The sequence below is a fragment of the Armigeres subalbatus genome, chromosome 2, assembly GCF_024139115.2.
Source record: "Armigeres subalbatus isolate Guangzhou_Male chromosome 2, GZ_Asu_2, whole genome shotgun sequence".
In the NCBI taxonomy this organism is placed as follows: domain Eukaryota; kingdom Metazoa; phylum Arthropoda; class Insecta; order Diptera; family Culicidae; genus Armigeres; species Armigeres subalbatus.
The window spans coordinates 175,887,992-175,909,971 of NC_085140.1; the positions used below are offsets into that span (position 1 = coordinate 175,887,992).

The 21,980-nt window shown below is 37.5% G+C and overlaps 1 protein-coding gene across 3 annotated transcripts in view; it reads left to right on the top strand.

Moving 5' to 3' along the window:
• LOC134211254 (uncharacterized) overlaps positions 1 to 21,767 on the top strand; it is a 406,246-nt gene extending 384,479 nt beyond the window's left edge. For all 3 annotated transcript variants that reach the window (XM_062687963.1, XM_062687964.1, XM_062687962.1), the window contains one exon: positions 21,324 to 21,767. In XM_062687963.1, coding sequence (XP_062543947.1) covers positions 21,324 to 21,527 — 204 coding nt within the window. In that variant the 3' untranslated portion in view covers positions 21,528 to 21,767. The remainder of the gene's footprint in view (positions 1 to 21,323) is intronic.
• The last annotated feature ends 213 nt before the right edge of the window (positions 21,768 to 21,980 follow it).

The following is a 21,980-nucleotide window of genomic DNA, read 5'->3' on the forward strand; positions in this document are numbered from 1 at the left end:
AGGCTACTATGTTGCACTGCACATTTCAGTGATGCCCTCAAAGAAGTATAACGATCATGACTAAAGATTCGCAACCTGTCTTAAAATCGATTACTAATTATTGGGACGATTAATCAACATGCGGTTTTCGTTGGGTGAAAGCTGTTGAGTATCCCTTTTAGCTATGTAGGTTTTCTTTTGGCCTGCGCTTAATGGGGAAACGTCATTAACAGTATAATGAAAAAATAAATTTCCCCATACTAATTTGCATGCAAACTTGAAACGTCTTGTGCTAAATCAATTTTAATCCAAATGAGCTCAAATTTTCAGAGGACACTCAGAACATGGTGAAGAATCAGATGAGCACTGTGGAGCAAAATCGATTTTTTGAAACACCCTATTAGGCATCCTGCATCTGTTTTGAAAAAGTTTTTCATTCAATCAAAATCTGAGAAATTGAAATTGTACTTCTTTTGTCTGTTCCTTTGAATTGTTTAATAATTGGTAAAATGTTTGGTAAAATACGACATAATACTTTTCATACAGTGCAGTGCAGTGAAACTGAAGTCGATTGTATAGCATAAGTAAGCAAATGATTCTACGATTGTATCATCAATATGTGTGTTATGGTTCTCTCAATTCGTGCTCTTGAAATCGACTGAAAAAAGCACGTGGTTTCCAAGATGACCGATTTGTGGCTTTGTTGTATAAACACCTTAAATTGCACTTCAAATCACACAAGATATTATCAAAACGTACACGGAGAATAATCCCTCTAGTTTGAAACAACCAACATGTTGGTTGTTTTTCAAACTAATGAATTAGTTGATTCAATATATAATTTGTTTGTTTTCAACTAATAATTTTGCTTGCAACAAATTCATATTTTTGGTTGTTTTTACCTAACATGCGTTTTCAAAACAACTTTTGAATATGTTTATTTTAAAACAAAAGTTTGGTTTTCTTCCAACAAGATCTTAGTTTATGTTTACCAAAATATAGGTTGTTTAAAACTTTAGTAAACGTCATACTACAATCTTACCTGTGACATTATGTTGAATCTACCTAAATTCTTAACCTACATGAAAGTGAGCTGAAATTTTAGTTTGATGCAAACTAGATTTTGAAGCTTCCAGTCACTTCCTGCTGAATGCAGACATTTTGAAATTTGCGACACACGAAAGCATCTCAGTGCATCAAAAGCCGCCCATTCCTGTTTTTTCGTTTATGGCTGGAGAATAGTTACTCGATAGAGGTTCATTATCATCATACATATCAACAGGTATGTTTTACCATTTTGAACTTAACATTCGTAGCATTATTTTTATTCAGGATGATTTCTGCATTTCAGGCATTCATTAGCCCCTAAAAGACCATGCAAAAAATACCGGTGTGCGTCGGCTGCGCAATTTTATCAGCAACACGAACACGGAACAGCCGGCCTCGCAGCCAACAGCATGAATGTGGCCATTATGTATGCGCAAGCCGTGAGGCAGAAATGTTTATACAGAATAATATAAGTGAGATCGAATAAAAAGTTATCAGAAACCATGCAGTAGGTATAAATATTTATTATTTGCGGTTAATAGAATTTTGAGAACAACTAGGGTAAATCACTACTTGGGCCTATGGACCCGATTCCCGGCTCACTGCACAGAAAACTAATGATTTATACTGTTTGAAAGCCGTAGGTTCATGATTGATAATTTTTAAAAAGTCTCCCATTTATTTTTCACAATAATCAATATTTTTCAATCACTTGTTTTACTCCTAATTGATCTAATTGTAGAAAACAAAAATGTATATTTCAAAATTTCGCTCTCCGATGCCACACCACTGAGCCGGAGTGATTCTTTCCACTTTTACAAAACGGTATCGTCAAATAAACACCTACCTGAAAATCGTCACAGTGCTCGATACAACTATTACTTGAAGCTGTTAATCACCACACCATAATTCTAAATACACGCGCTTCAATTCTTCCTAATTTTTCGTTTCACTAGAACTTATTTAAACACATTAGAATACATTTTAAAATGTATCCTCAAACCGAACAAAAAATCACCTCGGCCCAAGAACTTCTTGCCGAACCGTGCTGCCAAAACGCCAGGAGTATGAAAATGATCCTTCATTGTTAGTAGGAAAACTGTCTAATACGTTGACGCTATCATGTTATTTATAATTCTCTCGATTTCAAAAGGTGAAAAAAATATTGTTTTTAAGTATTTGGAAGAAATTTGGATGAGTAAATATATCTTCTCAACCAAATAAAAATGATTATGAATAATACCATCTGGCATCTTGTTGTCGTGGAACGTGCATATTTTTGTTTACGTCGCATTTTCTACCGCCCCGAGAGAGAAAGAGAGTAATAAGTTGAGAGATTGAGCGAAATTTTGCTAAGGCCGGGAACTGGTTTGGAGGTGGGCCGGAAATTAAATCGCTATGACTGAAATGAGTGCTGCACCTCGTTAATTAAAATCAAATAAAAGCTTTTTTGAACGATATTTAGCACGGATAGCTATTTTTTAATCAGAAGTGAACCTCAATGCAGTATTATACAGCCCACAAAATTCAGGAAAAGTTGCTTCCTGTCATAAATATCAATTAAATAATGCAGTCGTATGCAATTTAGGCCGGGAATGGGGTAAGAAACCCTATAGGTGTGGAAATTATACTAATAAAAACAACATACAAATTTGGTTGTTTTAAACAAATATTGCTTATTGTTTCAAATTGATATTTGTTTGGTCCAAACTGAACTTCTGGATTAAATCAACCAACATTTTAGGTTGTTTGATAAACTGTCAAAACCAAACTACCAACAATATGTTAAGTTCAAACAAATATTGGTTGAATTTACCTAAAGTAGACGAAATAGTCAAACTGACATTTTAGTTTATTTCAAACATCTCATCAGGTTGAATTGAACTAATATTTTGTTTGGGCATAAATCAACCTAATATGTTGGTTGAAATAAACTAGAAAATGGTTGAGTTTACTATTTTTTTTCTCCGTGTAAGTATCTCTAATCGCGTACTTCTTCTTTCCAGCCGATCTTCTAGCGAAATAATTGAGCGGATGAAATAGCTACGCCAAGAAATTGCGCTTCTTTTCAAATCTAAGCCCTATTCAACTATTCAAAAAATATCTATTCTTTCAGAGCATTTTTTAAAAATCAGGCCAAGTTTGCATAGCGCCGGGAAGCAAGGCGAATTTGAACCGCTTATTTTAAATTTAGCACCATGCTATAAAAGTAGAGTTTCCGGTAAGTGCGTACGTTCTTGATGTTGGAGAATAGTTATCGTCGACTAGAACGTGGTCGATTTGGTTTTCCGTATCTTGATTAGGTGATTTCCATGCGGCCTTGTTTATATTATTGCGAGGGAAGAAAGTGCGTCGGACAACCATTCCGCGGGAGGCTGCAAAGTTTATGCATCGTTGGTCATGGTCGTTCGATGCGGTATGTAGACTATCCGGTCCGATGACCGGTCTATACATTTCCTCCCTTTCTACCTGTGCGTTCATGTCGCCATTGACGATTTTGACGTCCCGCAGTGGGCATCCATCGTATGTCTGCTCCACCTGTGCAAGAACGCTTCTTTCTCGTCGTCGGGTCTCCCTTCGTGTGGGCAGTGCACTTTGATGGTGCTATAGTTGAAGAAACGGCCTTTTATCCTCAGCTTGCACATCCTTGCGTTGATTGGCTGCCACCCAATCACGCGTTGGCGCATCTTACCCAGCACTATGAAGCCGGTTCCCAACTCGTTCGTGGTACCACAGCTTTGGTAGAAGGTAGCCGCTCGATGCCGGCTTTTCCACACTCAGGGTTTGCAGAAATGGCTCTCAATAGATAACGAACAACGATAAAAGAAAGGCAAAAACCGTTTCGAATCATAACAAGCCATGATAACTGTCGTGATCAGCCGAATATTCTTTTTTTTTACCAGCCGAATTTCGGATCTATTCCGACTGGTCGGTTTTTGTTCCCAAAAACACGTCTTCACTCGCGAGTAGGGCATCGATCTTCGAATCCAGACTACTATTTGATAACGCCGTATTTTACAAAATTATTTTTTGGTTTCTGTGCTGTCTTTGTTTTCATACTATGTCATTCAGTTTCAAATCAAAGTATTCCAATAACATTTTCAATGTCGTGTATCTTTCTGATCTAGGAAATTATTTGACTAAGTGCCTTGTTCATTGCATCTCTACATTACCTTTCACCTCTATACTAACCCAACAAATCAACTAATCAAACCCCAATCGATCTTTATTAAATTCGTATTAGAACTATAATTTCAAATCGTAGTTTACTCAATTGAATTCATTATTAATAATGTATATATGTACATTTATTTTATAGCCTCATAAAAACTCTGGAATAAATGGAAAGCAGTATGCTATCTTGGGTTGAGGTTTCCAGTCTCATAAAATCCATCGAGCATCAAAATCAGAAAATATTTAATAAAAGATTTCGTGTTTTAAATTTTACATTTCCTAACTGCATTCCAACAAAACCTGCTGATTTCATTCATGTTGTCTTGGGGTGCGGTTTACAGTCTCATAATCGTCGGTATAAGTTTACTAGTAATATAATCATCAAACATTGTAAAATAAAAAAACTTTTGAGAAAAAACACTTTTCAGTTTACACTATTATAGAAACGTTTCTCCACAATGCGATCATTATATTTTAACAGCAATCAATGATCGAAATAACAAGATAGTTTACTACAAAACATGCTCGATTTTCCTTTTTGCCTTTCTCGTATACAAAGTATACGTAAAGGCTATATGTTCGCTACAAAAACAAACTTTTTATATGAGGCTCGGAGACCCATAATGTTATATACCAATCGACTCAGCTCGACGAATCGAGGTGATGTCTGTGTGTGTATGTGTGTGCGTGTGTATGTGTGTGTGTGTGTGTATGTGTGTGTATGTGCGCAAAAAGTCTAGCCCACTTTTCAGGCACTTAGCCCTAACCGATTTGCTCGCAACAAGTTGCATTCGACGCAGAATCCTGTCCCATTGTTTCCTATTGAAAATTGGCTGGATCGGACTATGGGCTCAGAAGTTATGGTCAAAATACTTTTTTTTAGGCAACAACAAGTGGAAAAGTCTAGCCCATTTTTCAGGCACTTACCCTTAACCGATTTGCTCGCAACAAGTTGCATTCAACGCAGAATCCTGTCCCATTGTTTCCTATTGACAATTGGCAGGATCGGACTATGGGCTCAGAAGTTATGGTCAAAATACTTTTTCTCATAAAAAAGCGCGTAAAAATTTATAGCTCACTTTTTTAGCACTTAACCTCAACCAATTTCCTCGCAACAGGTTGCATTCGACGCAAAAACATGTCCCATTGTTTCCTATTGAAAATTGGCCAGATCGGACTATGGGCTCGGTAGATATGCCCAAAATATTTTTTTTTTCATACCAAAAGTGCGTAGAAATTACTCACTCGAAAAAAAAAACGAGAAAGGCACCATCACCGCTAGGTGGATTAATCTGGGTTTTTGTCCATACTTTTGCGACTATTTTTTGTTTAATTTCACATTGATTATTGGCAACGCCTTTAATGCACATTTTATCTTTTCCACCGAAAGTTCTCTGCAAATCTGTCCTTCTACCGCCAGATTGCTATCATGTAAAAAATAACAACAAGCAAAGCTGTCCTTTCAACACGCCAGCTTGCTTTTTTGCCTGTTTGATTCGATCTGTCCTTCTCACGCCAGACCGTTTTTTTCTTAGCTAAACTGTCCTTAAACGCGCCAGTTTGCTACACAATAATTTCAGATTTGTCTGTTTGGCAATCAGTACTTTCTCTCGCCTGATCGCCTTGTTAATAACAATATATTCTACATCGACAAAGCTGTCCTTAGTCACGCCAGCTTTGCTCATACTACATCATTTTTTTTATCTTATTTTTGTTTATCTTTCGCAAAGCAGTCCTTATTCCAGCTTTGCTTCCTATCTCATACTTACTTTATTTTCTTAGGGAGTCTTCTTTGCGCCATTGTCGTGATCAGCCGAATATTCTTTTTTTTACCAGCCGAATTTCGGATCTATTCCCACTGGTCGGTTTTTTGTTCCCAAAAACACGTCTTCACTTGCGTACATTAGCCGAAAGAATGAATCGCGAAAATTAGCAGCTACACTTCGTTACCCGGAGTCCACACACACCTAAACAAGTTTAGCCGCCAACATCGCTTCGTGTTATTTCGAAGTAGCATTGTGCGCTATTCGAAGTATGGCATCGATCTTCGAATCCAGACTACTATTTGATAACGCCGTATTTTACATAATTATTTATTGGTTTCTGTGCTGTCTTTGTTTTCATACTACACGTAAAAAAATAACCTTATATGTTACCCGACTAGAAGAGCATAACAGAAACTGAACACAATATTAACATATTGTGATATTTATAACTTATTTTGATACAATTTTGTTCTTAGTGGCCATTATCTTTCAAATGTTGTAACAGGATTTTATCATAATATGATTTAAAAATGCTTAACACCGAATTGCCCAACAGTAGGCAATTAAAATAGATGTAGCAAAGTCTTCCAGTCATATAGATATCACAACGCTGATATAATTTGCAAAGGTTGCCTCATTTATAATGTTGTTAGTTTCATGTTCTCGAAAAATATTCTTGTTCAGACATAAACAAAAGTTTTGTATTGTTGATCACAATCTGGAGACCTATCACGAACTGAAAAAATGTGCAACTGCAGAGAAACAATATTTTTGTATCTGATTCTGTTATAAATTTCTAACAAAATATGTTATTTTTATGATAAAATTGTAACAAAATTTGATAGTTTTTTGTTTCCAGTAGTGTGATTTTTGATAGAAATTTAGATATTTTAACAACATCCTGCACCACGTTTCTAACAAATTTTGTTATAAAAATTTAGTATAACATAATAACATAGGTTGATATAATTTTGATATGACCTTCTAGTCGGGTATGGCAAAAAACCATTCGAAAATACTTATACAGGCATATGTACCTCGATAGTACGTACACCTCCGTAATTTTAGTGTACGTACTATCGAAGCGTACGTACTATCGAAGCATAAATACCGAACAAAAAACATTTTTGCCTTCTATTTATTTGGGAATACACCACACCACCATGTTGTAAAACTGATCGGAAGCCAAAATTTCGATAGGAGGCTCTGTATTCTAAGCAAATTTATATTTGATATAGTACACGGATCAGCATGACTCAGATTTTTCTTGAAATGGTGCCTACATATAGCATTGCGCAAACTTATTATCCTTGTAAATGTGAGTTAGGCTATTGTTTTTATGAAATATTGTATGTTAGTGCTTCGGAGCATCCATAAATTACGTGATATTCGTGACGTTTTAAATATATGTTACACATCATGCATAATTATGCATGTTACTACAAAAAGTAGTTGTTCACAACATGTTTACGTGACGTATCTTATGAATTTCACCTATAGATTTTATGTAAATGAAAAGCTTTAAGGTTGTCCTGCGCTGTCACTGTCACTGTTGCCATTTTATTGGTTCTTTTGACGTTTCCTTGCCAAAGCGACTAACTGTCAGCTATAGCAACAAACGCATCGCGTTGATTTGAAGGAACCTTCATTATGATTCGTGATTGTACATTACACTAAGATGAGTATACAGATAACAACAAAAAGTGCGACGTGGGATAACTTTTGGCAACATGGCCACTATTCAATACATTCTCGGCCAAACATAAAGATACTTTTTTCTGAAAATGTGTGTTTGTTCTTCAGAAAACTAAGGAATCTCTGAAATTCTACTAGATTTTTTTCGTGTTTTAGTTTGAAATTATTTCAAAACTTTATTTGAAATTTGTTTTGACATTCATACATATTTTCCTCTGAAAATTCCTTAGGGAATTCATTCAAAAACTTCTTATTTTCAAATTTCTCCTAGATTTGTTTCCGATATTCTTCTAGGTTTTTTTTTCGAGAATATCTCCAGGAAATCCATAGGTGAATCCATCAAGATTTTTCGAAACTCAAACTCAAACCAAGAAATACATCGCGATTTTTTTTCAAAAATTACTTTAAGGAATTCTTCAGGAAATCCTTTCGGATACTCCTATTCATCCTGAAAAAGGAACTTCCCGGAGCAGTTATTGAAGAAATTTTCTGCAGAATAATTTGAGTAAATTCTGTGGTAATTCTGAAACGAATTCCCGGATAATTTTTCCGGGGAAATTATTGGCGGATTTTTTGGGCGAATACATGGAGGAATTTCTGGAATAAAAAGTGGGAGAGTTTTTCGAAGAATTTTCGGGGTTATTGTTTTAAGATATTGCTGCAAATTCCTGGAAGAAAATCTTGGAAAATACTGAAGGATATTTTGGATGATTTGTTATAGAAATTTTAAGCGAAGTACCGTAGAAATTTCGAGAATGACTGCAGGATCTTCCGGGAGAATCCCTTAAATAATTTCCAGAGGAATTTCAAGAGGAATTTTTGTAGGTAATTCCGAAAGAGTTTTGACCAGTGGTGGATATCTGTGAACCTTGTTAACAAAACCCATGCCATGCAAAATACTCGCAAACACTTGTTTTGCCTTTTCTTGCCTACCTACTACTCGCAGAGAAAACAGAAAAGCCAACCCCGAAAAATGTTCGTGGAGCTTAGCGAGTCATTCGGGTTAATTTACAAAATGTCATAAACCAACATCGGAACATAATTCTCATGGATGTTCGAGCAAGAACACATTTGTTCATTGTTACTGTGTTTATGTTAAGTGAAATTTATCCATTTTGTTTGAAGTAACTACAAATACTCGCGAAAAAAATACTGCCCTGCTTTTTATCTTTGCTCTGCCCGTACTCGCGAACAAAGCAAGCAATGCAGGCAGTAGGTTCGCGCGAGTATGGCATTTCTGGTAGGCCCTATTACATTTTTTTCTTACTCGTGAAGCGAGTATTTCCAGCACTGGTTTTGGCGAAATTTAATTTTTGTAGCCAGATGAATTTGCAGACGATTTTTGCATGGAATTTCCAAGAGAATTCCCGAAGAAAAAAACGGGAACAATTTTCCGGGAGAGTTCTTGGAGGAATTTCTGGAAGAATTCCTGGGGCGTGAGTATCAAGGGCTTCCACGTGATTTTCTGAAGAAAATCCGGAAAGACCTCGAAGTAATTAATGGAGAGATCTTGATGGAATCTCTGGAGTAACTCCAGAGAGAATGCCCGGAGGAGTTTACATGGGAATTTCTGAATGATTTTCTGGTGAAAGTTCTGGAAAAGGGGATGTGAAAATTTATAAGAGAATTCCTAAATGAACTCCCGTAGGAATTCCCGGATAAAATTCCGGAGGAATTTTTGGAGGAACATCCAGATAAATTCAAGAAAACTTGTAATACACGAAATTGATTCACGCTGACTCACGCCGCTGCCAATCACCACCACGCCACTGGCACTGGCTGAAAATGATCTATCACGCCTCACGGTCGATAAAATTTCAATCGGCGCACAGGTCTAGGTAGAATATCAATACATTCAAAGTTAATTGCCTATATGCCGGGTATTAAGCCACCCGGAGTGGAAATTAATTACTATGTATGAAACTTGATTATGCATATGTACAACATGTGATAGATTTAGTTCGGAAAAGGTATTGGAGGGTAACCGCCCCTTCGGTGGGGTTTGATCCCACGACCCCAGTTCGCATGACAGGTGCTTTCCCTACTAAGCTACGAAGGACCTCCGTCGTCCACCGCAGCTTAGCGGGTACTGATGAAACCAAATTCCCAGCACCAGGCGATCTCTCTTCGCTTGTGTGGTCGTGTTGGGATCTGACGACCAAACTGGCACAACCTCACACAACCCTACTTCATTGAGCGCCGTTGCTGATGAAGCAAGTGTGTAGGAGCCGGACAATATTAAATACTCATCCTACTTGGTTGACATTGTGTACAAAAATACATTTGAGAGAGTTAGTTCTGAAAATGTATTGCGAGAGATCGGCTGGTACCTGGTGCTGGGAATTTGGTTTCATCAGTACCCGCTAAGCTGCGGTGGACGACGGAGGTCCTTCGTAGCTTAGTAGGGAAAGCACCTGTCATGCGAACTGGGGTCGTGGGATCAAACCCCACCGAAGGGGCGGTTACCCTCCCATACCTTTTCCGAACTAAATCTATCACACGTTGTACATATGCATAATCAAGTTTCAGACATAGTAATAGAATATCAAGTTAAATCATGTATGGAATTTTCGACCAAACTACCAAGGTACCCAAGTAACCGTAAGCATTAAGTCACAGCATGTTAATGGCTTTATATTGGCATTTCAGTTGCTAAAAAGCTTCCTTATAGCATTATGGTAGCATACATGCTCTTTATAAGCATCGCTAATGCATTAAAGCCTAGACAAAATGTTGCATTATTAATAGCATTATATTCGCCTTTAATGCTTAATACTCGGCTTAATATAAAGCACCGGATATTTCAAAGGCATATTTGCTTTACATTGGCATTAGTAATGCAAACATTGAATCTATTTATAGACATTGACATCATTGTTGGCATTATCATTGATAGCAGCAAATCCACATGAATGTGGAAATAACTTTGAAAGTTGAAATCAATGGCATCCTGCATATGATTTGAAAACTGCTCCCGAGCCTGCTCCTTCAAATCTACCAAGGAAATCCGATGATTAAGCAATAGTTCAAAGCCTTAATAATTATTCATTTTATATACAATGGTCTGTGTTTTTAATGAATGGCAATAATTTCTATTACATACATCATCGAAGAATAAACAATTTTAGAGACAAATGAAAGCATAATCTATTTTTATTTTAGACATTTGATTAAATAAATAAAAAGGTTTGTTTTTATTTCATCAGGCATTGATAAAACAGCACTTGAGGAAACTATAGGGATTATAGGGATTAAAAAATAATAATATACTTTAAAACACAATTTTTCGTTTCGAAAAATATTAAAGAACGACTCGTCCAGATAAGAATAATTATTCCGTGATGGTCTTCGAAATATATTGCCCGAACTGCGGAGAAGCCTGGTGCTCCTTGGGTGCTGGTCTAAATTAGTTTTCTTGAAGAGCTTCGAAGTTGATCATCATTTGTCGTTATTCACATCACTGAAACTACCTTTTCACACCGGTAGTTCTTCAGCATTTTGTGCTAAATTCGTTTAGCCTTTTTGCCTACTCCTGTACCGGTAACCAAAAACAGCTTTTGGCCAGTAGCCACCCAAGTGCCTTCGTCTTCCATTCGTCGGACCAACCGTGAAATGATGAAGCAAAATATCACCGTTTTCGTGTAACTGTTTGCGATCATTTTACCAGAGATTTCACCTAGAATAAAGGATATATTTCACCTTAGTCAAATATGTTATTGGGATGCAAATAAACTTACCGATAGCAAAGAAATCGTTGAAGTCGTTGAAGTAGAATTAAATTATTTTAGCTGAAAACTATAGTTAGACATGAATTTAGAAGAGATCAAAATTGGAAATTTATCTGTTTTGTTTTGAAAACGCTTCACACGTTTGACATTTTGCAGAGTGGTTGCAGAGCAAGGTTGCCAGATTTGCAGAAAAGGAAAACTTTGAAAAATAAATAATTTAATGACATATTTGATAATTGACAATGAATTTGAATTGATAATAGAAAAGGTTGTAGAAAGCATATATTAATTTCGTAATTAGGTTATAACCAGTAACTATAACAATACCACTTGATTAAACATATATGAATTGTTCATTCCGGTATTTAACTTATTGAGTGTAAAAAAATCACTATGACTGGCAGCACCGTTAATCTCAGGCAATTAAAAATGAGCTGAGTCAAATTGGTCACTTTTCGTCAGATTTATACATATCCCGTTTGGCCCAGGCAGCAAAGGACCACTTCAATGATGAACAACGAAAACACCTCAGTTCGAGACCCAAATAGGTTGGTTCTCTCATAACGAAAAATTTAATCCAATTCTGACAAAACAAGAATAAGATGTTCATTGTACAGATTATAAAATACCAACATATTTTTACACATTAGTCCATTATTTTTATTTATTGAATGTTCAATCGCACATAACCATTAATTTAATAATCATTAAACAAAAACAAAAAGTTTAAGCTATGCTGTTTAATGGCATTATCAATGCTATAAATTGGCTAAAAAAAGTGACAGATTTATTTAGCTGCATTATAATAGCATCAGTAATGCTACATAAAGGTTTTCATTACAGCATTATTATGGCACGCTATTTCGCCTTTTGCGGCATTAAATTAGCATTATAAAAGCATGAAAAGCTAGCTAGCTTTAAAAGGTTGCCTCATAATATAATATAATGCTGTATTAAACCAATTTTATAATGCTTATGGTTACTTGGGTATCCTAGGGAGAAACTACTGTTCTATGATAAACTTCTTCGGAATTCTAAATAAGACGTCTCAGAGGAAATTTTCCACCAAAAATTTTCCTCATTTTAGTAACGCTGCTAATTTGTTTCTCAAGAAAATATAAATTGTTACCGACAAGTGGATAGAATTGAACTAAACTTAATGTAAACTTAATTAAACAGTAAAATATCTTGCCGAAAATTCTATTTTATAAATCACCATTCCCATGATGAAATTAATTTACTCTTCGGGGAAATATTTTCTGGTCTATCAGGTGAACTAATGCATGGGGATGGGTTCTAGAACTGAAACTAATTTCCTTGATAGATAAAATATTTCATAAACATAATAGTTGTTCAATTAAGTGGATAGCTAATCTGCTTTCTAAGACAATCATACCTATAAAATTTCATTTATTGTTGCTAACACTCTTATGCCGATGGCATACTCACACGAGTGCGTGTGCGAACGCGTCCAAGACAAAAGAATTCCTCTTGCTGATATTCTGCTTTATGAGGGCTTGGACGCGCTCCGCATCGCTCAGCTGTTTCAGATGTTCCTTCAATGAATCGCCTGCTTTGAGCGTGCTTACAGCGGCACACTAGGAGTTAACTTTCTGAAATCAGTATGGCGAAAGGCATCTAAGGTTCGATTTCTCAAAATTAAGCAGCTTCATCGATACAATATTTGGTAGGCGTAGTAGCGGACACCATTCTTCATAACCGGTACCAAATAGTTTTTCATGGAAAGTTCCTCATTTTGAGAAAATCCGCGTTAGATGTATTTCGCCATACAAATTTCTGGGGGTTAACTCTTCTTGGCTATTTACGCATATACGATAGCGCCTGGATGTGGAAGCGGCGGGTAGAAAATCAGCCACTGCCAATAATTCATTGTTTAAAATGATAGTATAATATGTGTTACGTTAGACTGGCAAACATTTATGACACGTTGCTTTTTCAAAGTTTTGCTACTAAATTCATTATAAGCTCACGATGGTGTTTAAATCAGTTGTGAAATTATTACGTAACATAAAAGGGCCCCGCATGTGCCATATCAAAGCATATTCAAATTTTTACTAAAATCGTAAAGAAAATTGAACGAAAAAAAATTATTTTTGTGTACGTGCTATCGAGGTAAAATGTACGTACAATCGAGGGTACGTACTATCGAGGGTACGCACTATCGAGGGTACGTACTATCGAGGTATGCCTGCACACTTAAAATAAATCGCCGAATTCGGTAAAATTTTACCGAAATCTCAACAGCTGAACTGTTCGGTAAATAATTTAACTGATTTTCGGTGATTTTGACAGTTGAGCAATGGAGAAAATTACAAAAAATCTGTAAAATAAATTACCGAACAGTTCAGCTGTTGAGATTTCGGTAAAATTTACCGAATACGGTGAAATGAGGTAAGTGTGTGTACTCTTCATTATGCCACCTAATGAGTGATCCCATATCAAAAAGCTAATAACATTCATAGGTTAATAAAAAGTATAAGTTTCGAATGTATGTGACTAATGCGATGTATAAGTTTTTTCTTATACATGTCATTAAGCGCTTGCTTTGGCAAAAAAGTATTAGAAATATTAATGATAAACAACATTAAATTTGTTTACGTGTATGTCATCCAGTTTCAAATCAAAGTATTCCAATAACATTTTCAATGTCGTGTATCTTTCTGATCTAGGAAATTATTTGACTAAGTGCCTTGTTCATTGCATCTCTACAATAACAAATTTATCAAACTTGTATACAAGTGCGAAAAAACCAAATCGGATAGGCAGCCCCCACAGAAAAATGGCGATTCTCGCTTTGTTTTCGCTGATTTCGTGTTGGTTACTGCACAGCTGTGTAAAACAAGTTGAAATGCATCATCAGAACCAGTGCTCCCCGCATTCGGAACTTTCTAAAAGAAATTTATCATGGTGTATAGCCTCCCGAATCACTTGTCATAAAACGAGTTAATACAATCCCATTGAATTCCACCACTTAATTGTATCTTGACAGATACGTATTTCGACCTCAACAGTAAGGCCGTCTTCAGTGTCTCGTACTTGACTCGACTTGAGTCGGCCTTACTGAGTCGAGTTTCGAGACGGCCTTACTGTTGAGGTCGAAATACGTATCTGTCAAGATACAATTAAGTGGTGGAATTCAATGGGATTGTATTAACTCGTCTTATGACAAGTGAAGACATTCCACTAAAAAGCTCAAAATAATTTTCTTAACTCCTGAATCAGTTCTCTATCATGACAGCTTGCGAAAAAAGTCTCTCACGGTATGTTACATATCGTATATGTATACAGAGATGATAAGTGAGAGACTTGTTCATTCTCTTTAGGATTCAATCCCTGTCCACACTTTCTGTCCTGTCCAGCAGATTTTCTGCAACGCTACGACGTCGAAGTTGCGGAGATGTAATTCATCGTAGATTATCCTGTCGCAACCTGCGAAGCATAGCGACTTGCAGTTCCATGTTCCAAGCTTCCAATCGTGATCCTTTATTCGTCGCCTAGGTCGTTGCCGATTGTATCGAGTCGTATTATCTTCTATGTCGTTCGTAATGGTTGTTTTTAAAAGCGGCTTATTGGGCCTGCGCAAACCTCCTGTCTCGTCGGAGGGCCGTCGTGTCAGGCCTGTTTAGCGTTCCACCTAACACCAGGACTTGGGCTTGTGCGCTTTGAGCGGCACACGGTCGCTTTGGGGGAGCCTACTTGCGGATACATGCAGCTTTTTATAGAAGCTTAACAGAGCCCACTGTCAAACCCTAGTATTTTGGACCACCCTTACGGGGGCTTTTATTATGGACCACCAAGAGGAATTGCACTCAGTGGTCCAAAATATGAGCCGTCGAACTGGTGGTCCAAAATACTTTCCTTACCCTACCACATCCTAGGCAGGCACCACAACTCGCAGATGGCCTGGGGAGAATCGTCAAGCCCTTGGACTTAGTCCCTGCTGCCCGTACATTCACAAACTTCTTCAATGAATGTAGCCGTACCAAGATCATTTGAATCTGACGTGGATCAATGCATGATAAAGATTTTAACCCGTTATGTTATTATTTTTGTTTTTGAGATTAAATAAATAACTTTCAAAGCGTTAACTTTTGTTACATAGAGGAAATGACTCGAAAATAAGAATATTACTCATTACATATTTTGTGCACGAAGACTGAGGTGTTGTAGAGGGACTTAGGGCCTGTTCCTATTATGCACTTCTCAAAATCATAGAGATTATCTTGATGTCAAAGTTCACAGAACTTATTTTCATTTAATACTATTGACTCGGCCGACTTGATTAGTTCTCGTGTATTGTAAAATTTTTTGTTTCATTTACATGGGAGACCTCCCTCCTCCTCCAAAGGGAGGAGGATTCGCAAACATCCATAGAAACATTTCTTGTCTTCGAAAACCTCCACATGAAAAATTTGGATTCATTTGCATGATAAGTTCTTGAGTTATGCAGACATTTATGTTTGTTCCAGAGCAGGTAGCGGTCTCAAATCATCATAAGAACCCTCTTCGGCCCTAAAAGCTCTTCATACAAAAGTTCACGCCGATCGGTGCAATAGTTTCCGAGTCTATAAGGGTCGGACAGACAGACAGAAATTCATTTTTATCTATATAGAAATAGAGGATGAAGAAGATGATATCCCGTAAAAAACTTAGTAATCTGAATAGGCTAGTACACAATTTATTCACAAGGTCATCAGGATCGCCCTTTATCGTTCTTCCATAATCAAATCCCTAGGATCGACGAACGTAATATTGATGTCAAACGAAGCTTGTAAATTAAATGACTATATCAAGTTGCATGATTAAAACAATAAGATTTTCACCTAATCGTATGTAGAATGGATTGAACACAAAGATTTTAAGTATGCCTTTCCACTTGATATTCATCGCTTGGGTTGATGAACTGGATCTAAGCATTTTCCATACTGAATGATTCGTTTAAACAGTCAATAGCAAGCTACATCAAAAACTGCATTGCTGGAATGTTGTTTCTTCTTGTTACTTCTGTAATTGATCAACAAGTTCATCTCACCGTAGCCAGCCACGTAGGGTAGTTGCAGCTAGCGTACGGAAAACCAAAGATAGCGACTTGGCTGGGAGGAGACAACTGAAATAAAACCTGGTCGGTGCAAAATCTGAAACGATAAACTTGGCTGTCAACGAGTGCATGCAACGGAGTTCTTGAGGGGCAGAAAAAAAACCGTAAAACCGGCCGGTTTGGCCAAAAGGCGCGATTTGTGAAGATCGTGTTAGGCATGTGGTTGAGGAGGGTCAACACGCAGTCTGGGCAGCAGCGTGATAAAGTGATCCAAAGGAATCTTGCGAATTGGTATTTAATTCGAGTGCAAGGTATGTCGCGTATGTCGCAATCGCATTTATTAACGGATTATTATGGCCATCGATAAAAAAGACTGCAAATGCCACACGAGTTGTGACATACCATTCAGGGTCTATGGTAATGGAATATCAACATCTGTCACAACAGATCGGAGCGAAAACATGTTCGGGTTGAAGGGCAAGGTCGTTACAAACCTTGATAAGCATTGCTTGTTTACTGGTTATAATGTAATCAAAGGGTGTGATAAATTCACATTTTTTAAAATTCATTAACCTACAATGGTTACTTTCTCATGCATGTGTATTAGGAAAACAATATCGAAGATAAGTTTGTTTCAGTTTAAGGAGTAATTTCAATACGTACTTTCGTTTCCACTTTTTTTTCTGTTCGAGTGTGCCACTGCGACCAGTTATTAGATCTATTGTAGCATTTCCCGTATCCTTAGTGTTTAAGTGCATGTCGAATTACTCCATTACTATTGAGAAGCAATGAAGTATCGTTTTCGATACAGTTATTGTTTTGTTTTCCCAAGAGTACATGACACGGTCCCGCTATTTAGACCCTTCACAGAGAGCAATCTCATTGAAGGCGCGCCCCTTATCAAATACTGTTAATTGGCCATGCATCGGAGCCCTAGCCACATCCTTGCCTTGCTTCTAGAATATCACCAGTAAAGCTACAAACCCGGGATTTAGCTCTATCTACAAGACCATTTCAATCTGGAGAAGTTTTTTTTTTTTTTTTTTTTTTTTTGTGTCTTTATTAAGGAGACTTTCAGCCCGAGGCTGGCTCGTCTCCGGTATCTGGAGAAGTTGTTCAGTATCAAGAATTTCCGTGTGTTCCTCGAACTACCATTGTTTACCAGTTCATGAAGAGTATCTATAGAACCCTAACTCGAACTTTTTCCAGCAGTTAGTTCAGCCTAGGTCGATGGGCCCTGGTTTTATAACTAATTGCTAGAAAATCTGTTTCCTCTGCATGCAATTTAGCCTCAAACGAGAGTAATTTTAGTCTTTCAATCATGTGCAGGGTAAAGTTAATTTTGTTATAATTCAAAAACTGCAATTGGTAGAGAGGACTAAATACGATAAATCCTTGAAATACCATAACTTATTGCCCTAGCTTGAAAAATGGATTAAGCTATGGTTCGGTTTGGTAGATCTTACACCGTAAAACACTACGTAAAAGTGATCACGTCGCCAACCACGCAGTCTGCGGAGGGTGCCCAAGTCGTCCTCCACCTGATCGATCCACCTTGCTCGCTTTGCACCTCGCCTTCTTGTTGCCATTTTCACCGGATTACTGTCCGACATTATGACCACGTGCCCGGCCCACTGCAGTCTTCCGATTTTCGTGCTGTGAACGATGGATGATTCTCCCAACAGCTGATGCAACTCGTGGTTCATTCGCCTAATCCTCCTTTCGAAAACTCCCAGTGTGTGTTGGTCCTCTACGAGCATCGTCCACGTCTCGTGTCCGTATAGAACTACCGGTGTAATAAGCGTTTTGTAGATAGTCACCCAAGCAGCACGCGCAACATCTTTCAAATAGGTGTTTGTTCCCAATAAATTGCATTGAAGACACTGGCAATACGTCGAGTCACATTAAAGCCATTTCCCAGTTTCAGAAAAATACAATGTTCCATTTCCGTTTAAGTGGGGTCGCAATATTCTACCCATCTGATTTCTTGGGTGGTTTAAAATTCAATGTGTTTTATATCAGAAACAAAACAGATAAGTTGCAGAATTAATAACACTTCGGTTCACTGCTGTAACGACAATGTTTCTGATATGTTGCAAAACACTTTGAGCTCAGCTGAGCAGTATTTTATTTTTGACAGTCCCCTGCATGTTTCGTATAAGGTACAATAAAGTTACAAATGACTTTGTTGTTTATGTAGTGCACTTGTAGCAGAATCTCCAAATGGAATTGATGGTGTGATGGTTATAGTAGAAGGTTGCAAATCTCAAGGTCCATGGTTCGATTCCCGGTTGGTTTTTGTGTTTTTATTTTCGTTATAGTTGCAAATAGGCTCCACCTCTTGCGCTTTTTGTGTCACAAAGGAGTTCCAAATACGACGCGTTGTGCATAAGTCAGACCTTTAGTAAGTCACACCACAGTTGTTGTGTTGCTTGGGCAGTTTGGTATGGCGGCGAACTCTATCGAACATCGAGATGTAGAGAGTCTACTGTACTATCGCATTTAAATCCTCCATTTGGTTGAAACATTTCAGATAAATATTCCGGTCTGACTTCAGTGCCTCGATTTTGATTCAACTTGAAGAAAACAGTTGCAGCTTATCGAGTTAGTCGCAATAAGTCAAGTACGAGACACTGAAGCCGGACTTACTCTGCCTATGATCGCATATCAGTCCCATCTTTGCTGGATATCCTATTCATATGGACAAAATATACGATTGTGGGCAGTACTTTGGAGGTCGAAATACGTATTTGTAAAGTTACAATCTAGTGGTGGAATTAAATGAGATGATATCAACTCTTCTTATGGCAAATGAATTCAAACTTGTTTCAGATGCGTTTTACGTGAAGACCTCATGCCCAAAATATGTCATTACCACAGCCTGTGTTGAACTTAATGTAACATAAAAAACCCAGATTAATCCACCTAGCGGTGATAGTGCCTTTCTCGTTTCTTGCGAGGGAGTAATTTCTTCTCACTTTTGGTATAAAAAAAGTATTTTGACCATAACTTCTGCGCCAATAGTCCGATCCGGCCAATTTTTAATAGGAAACAATGGGACATGATTCTGTGTTGAATGTTGCGAGCAAATCGGCCGAGAGAAGTCAAGACAAAATTTTCAAAACGACTTATCTGCTTTTGTAAACAAAGATTCGAACGTCGATTCGACGAATCTGATAACACTCCCACGCAAACAAACACTACCAATAGGCAGGTGAAGGTCTCGGCTACCTGATGATGGCGTTGGTTTGTGTCGAAGTGCTATGAGATTCGTGCAATCGACGTTTGAATCTCTGTTTACAAAAGCAGATAAGTCGTTTTGAAAATTTTGTCTTGAAGTGCCTAAATAGAGAGTAAGATTTTTTTTTGTAAAAACTGGCCATAACTCCGAAGCCCATAGTCCGATTGGGCCGGTTTTTGATACGAAACAATGGGACAAGATTTAGATAGAGGTTAAGGATAAGTGAGTGAGAGAGATTATTTTGCGCACACACATACACACACAGACATCACTTCAATTCGTCGAGCTGAGTCGATCGGTATATAACACTATTGGTCTACGGGGGTCCTATAAAAAGTTCGTTTTTGGAGCGAACATATAGCCTTTAAGTATACTTTGTATACGAGAAAGGCAAAAAGAATTTTGGTCATAACTTCTAAGCCCATAGTCTGATCGGGTCAATTTTCAACAAATAATGGGACAGGACTCTGCGTCGAATGCAACTTGTTGCGAGCAAATCGGTTAAGGATAAGTGCCTGAAAAATGAGCTAGACTTTTTAACGTGCTTTAATATGAAAAAAAATTTTGGGCATAACTTCTAAGCCCATAGTCCGATCGGGTCAGTTTTCAATAGGAAACAATGAGACAAGATTTTGTGTCGAATGCAATTTGTTGCGAGCAAATCGGTTGAGAAAAAGTGCCTAAAAAATGAGCTAGACTTTTTAACGTGCTTTAATATAAAAAAAAGTATTTTGGCCATAACTTCTTAGCCCATAGTTCGATCGGGTCAATTTTCAATAGGAAACAATGGGACAGGATTCTGTGTCGAATGCAACTTGTTGCGAGCAAATCGGCTAAGAATAAGTGCCTAAAAAATGAGCTAGACTTTTTAACGTGCTTTAATATGAAAAAAAGTATTTTGGCCATAACTTCTTAGCCCATAATCCGATCGGGTCAATTTTCAATAAGAAACAATGGGACAGGATTCTGTGTCGAATGCAACTTGTTGCGAGCAAATCGATTAAGAATAAGTGCCTAAAAAATGAGCTAGACTTTTTAACGTGCTTTAATATGAAAAAAAGTATTTTGGCCATAACTTCTTAGCTCATAGTCCGATTGGGTCAATTTTCAATAGGAAACAATGGGACAGGATTCTGTGTCGAATGCAACTTGTTGCAAGCAAATCGGTTAAGAATAAGTGCCTAAAAAATGAGCTAGACTTGTTAACGTGCTTTAATATGAAAACAAGTATTTTGGCCATAACTTCTGGTCCGATCGGATCAATTTTCAATAGGAAACAATGGAACAGGATTCTGTGTCGAATGCAACTTGTCGCGAGCAAATCGGTTAAGGATAAGTGCCTGAAAAATGAGCTAGACTTTTTGCGCACACACACACATACACACACACATACACACACACATACACACACACAGACATCACTCCAATTCGTCGAGCTAAGTCGATCGGTATATAACACTATGGGTCTCCGGGTCTCCTATAAAAAGTTCGTTTTTGGAGCGAACATATAGCCTTTACGTATACTTTGTATACGAGAAAGGCAAAACACAAAAATAAAGAATTTAAAAAAATCATTACCACAGTCAAATCAACCCACACTAATTTCCCTTTCGTCGTTTTTCTTTCTTTTCCAGCCGTCAACCCGCCCGGAGTCGGACTTCACGCTGGATCTACCACGGGCCGAGCAGCTACGGGTCAAGATGAAAAAGGAGAAACAGTTCCGCAGCCGATGCCGCTGGTTCTTCTACTTTCTGAGTGTTGTGTTCTTCCTACTATCAGTAATGGTGGTCAGTCTGGTGCTGACCCGGGGAAAACGGATGTTTGGCAGTATGCTTTGACACACAGCTTCATGGTGCATTTTTTTTTCTGTTGATGCTGAAAATGGCTGTTCTTTGACGAATGTCATTCGGAGGGTTCTCGAAAGGATGCTTATTGGATGGCCTTTAGCAAAATGCTGCCAGGGGCAACGGCTTTATGTATCTTTGACATCGCAATTTTGGATTATTGTTTATTTAATTATTTAATATTTTGTAGTAAGTTTTATGTTTTCGATAGTAGCAAAAATATTTTTTAATATATTTGAATGTGATTATTTTTTCTGCCAAAAGTCAAATAATTTCATAAAGTTTGGCTTCATACACTTGTTCAGATAAGTATGAAGGCAGGCTCAATATCCACACCCAAAAAAAAAAACAAATCTAACCATTGTTGTAAAAATGGTTACTGGTCTTAGCGACCTCGCTGTTAATAAATGTGGACGTACTCAATGAATACTAAGCTGCGAGGCGACA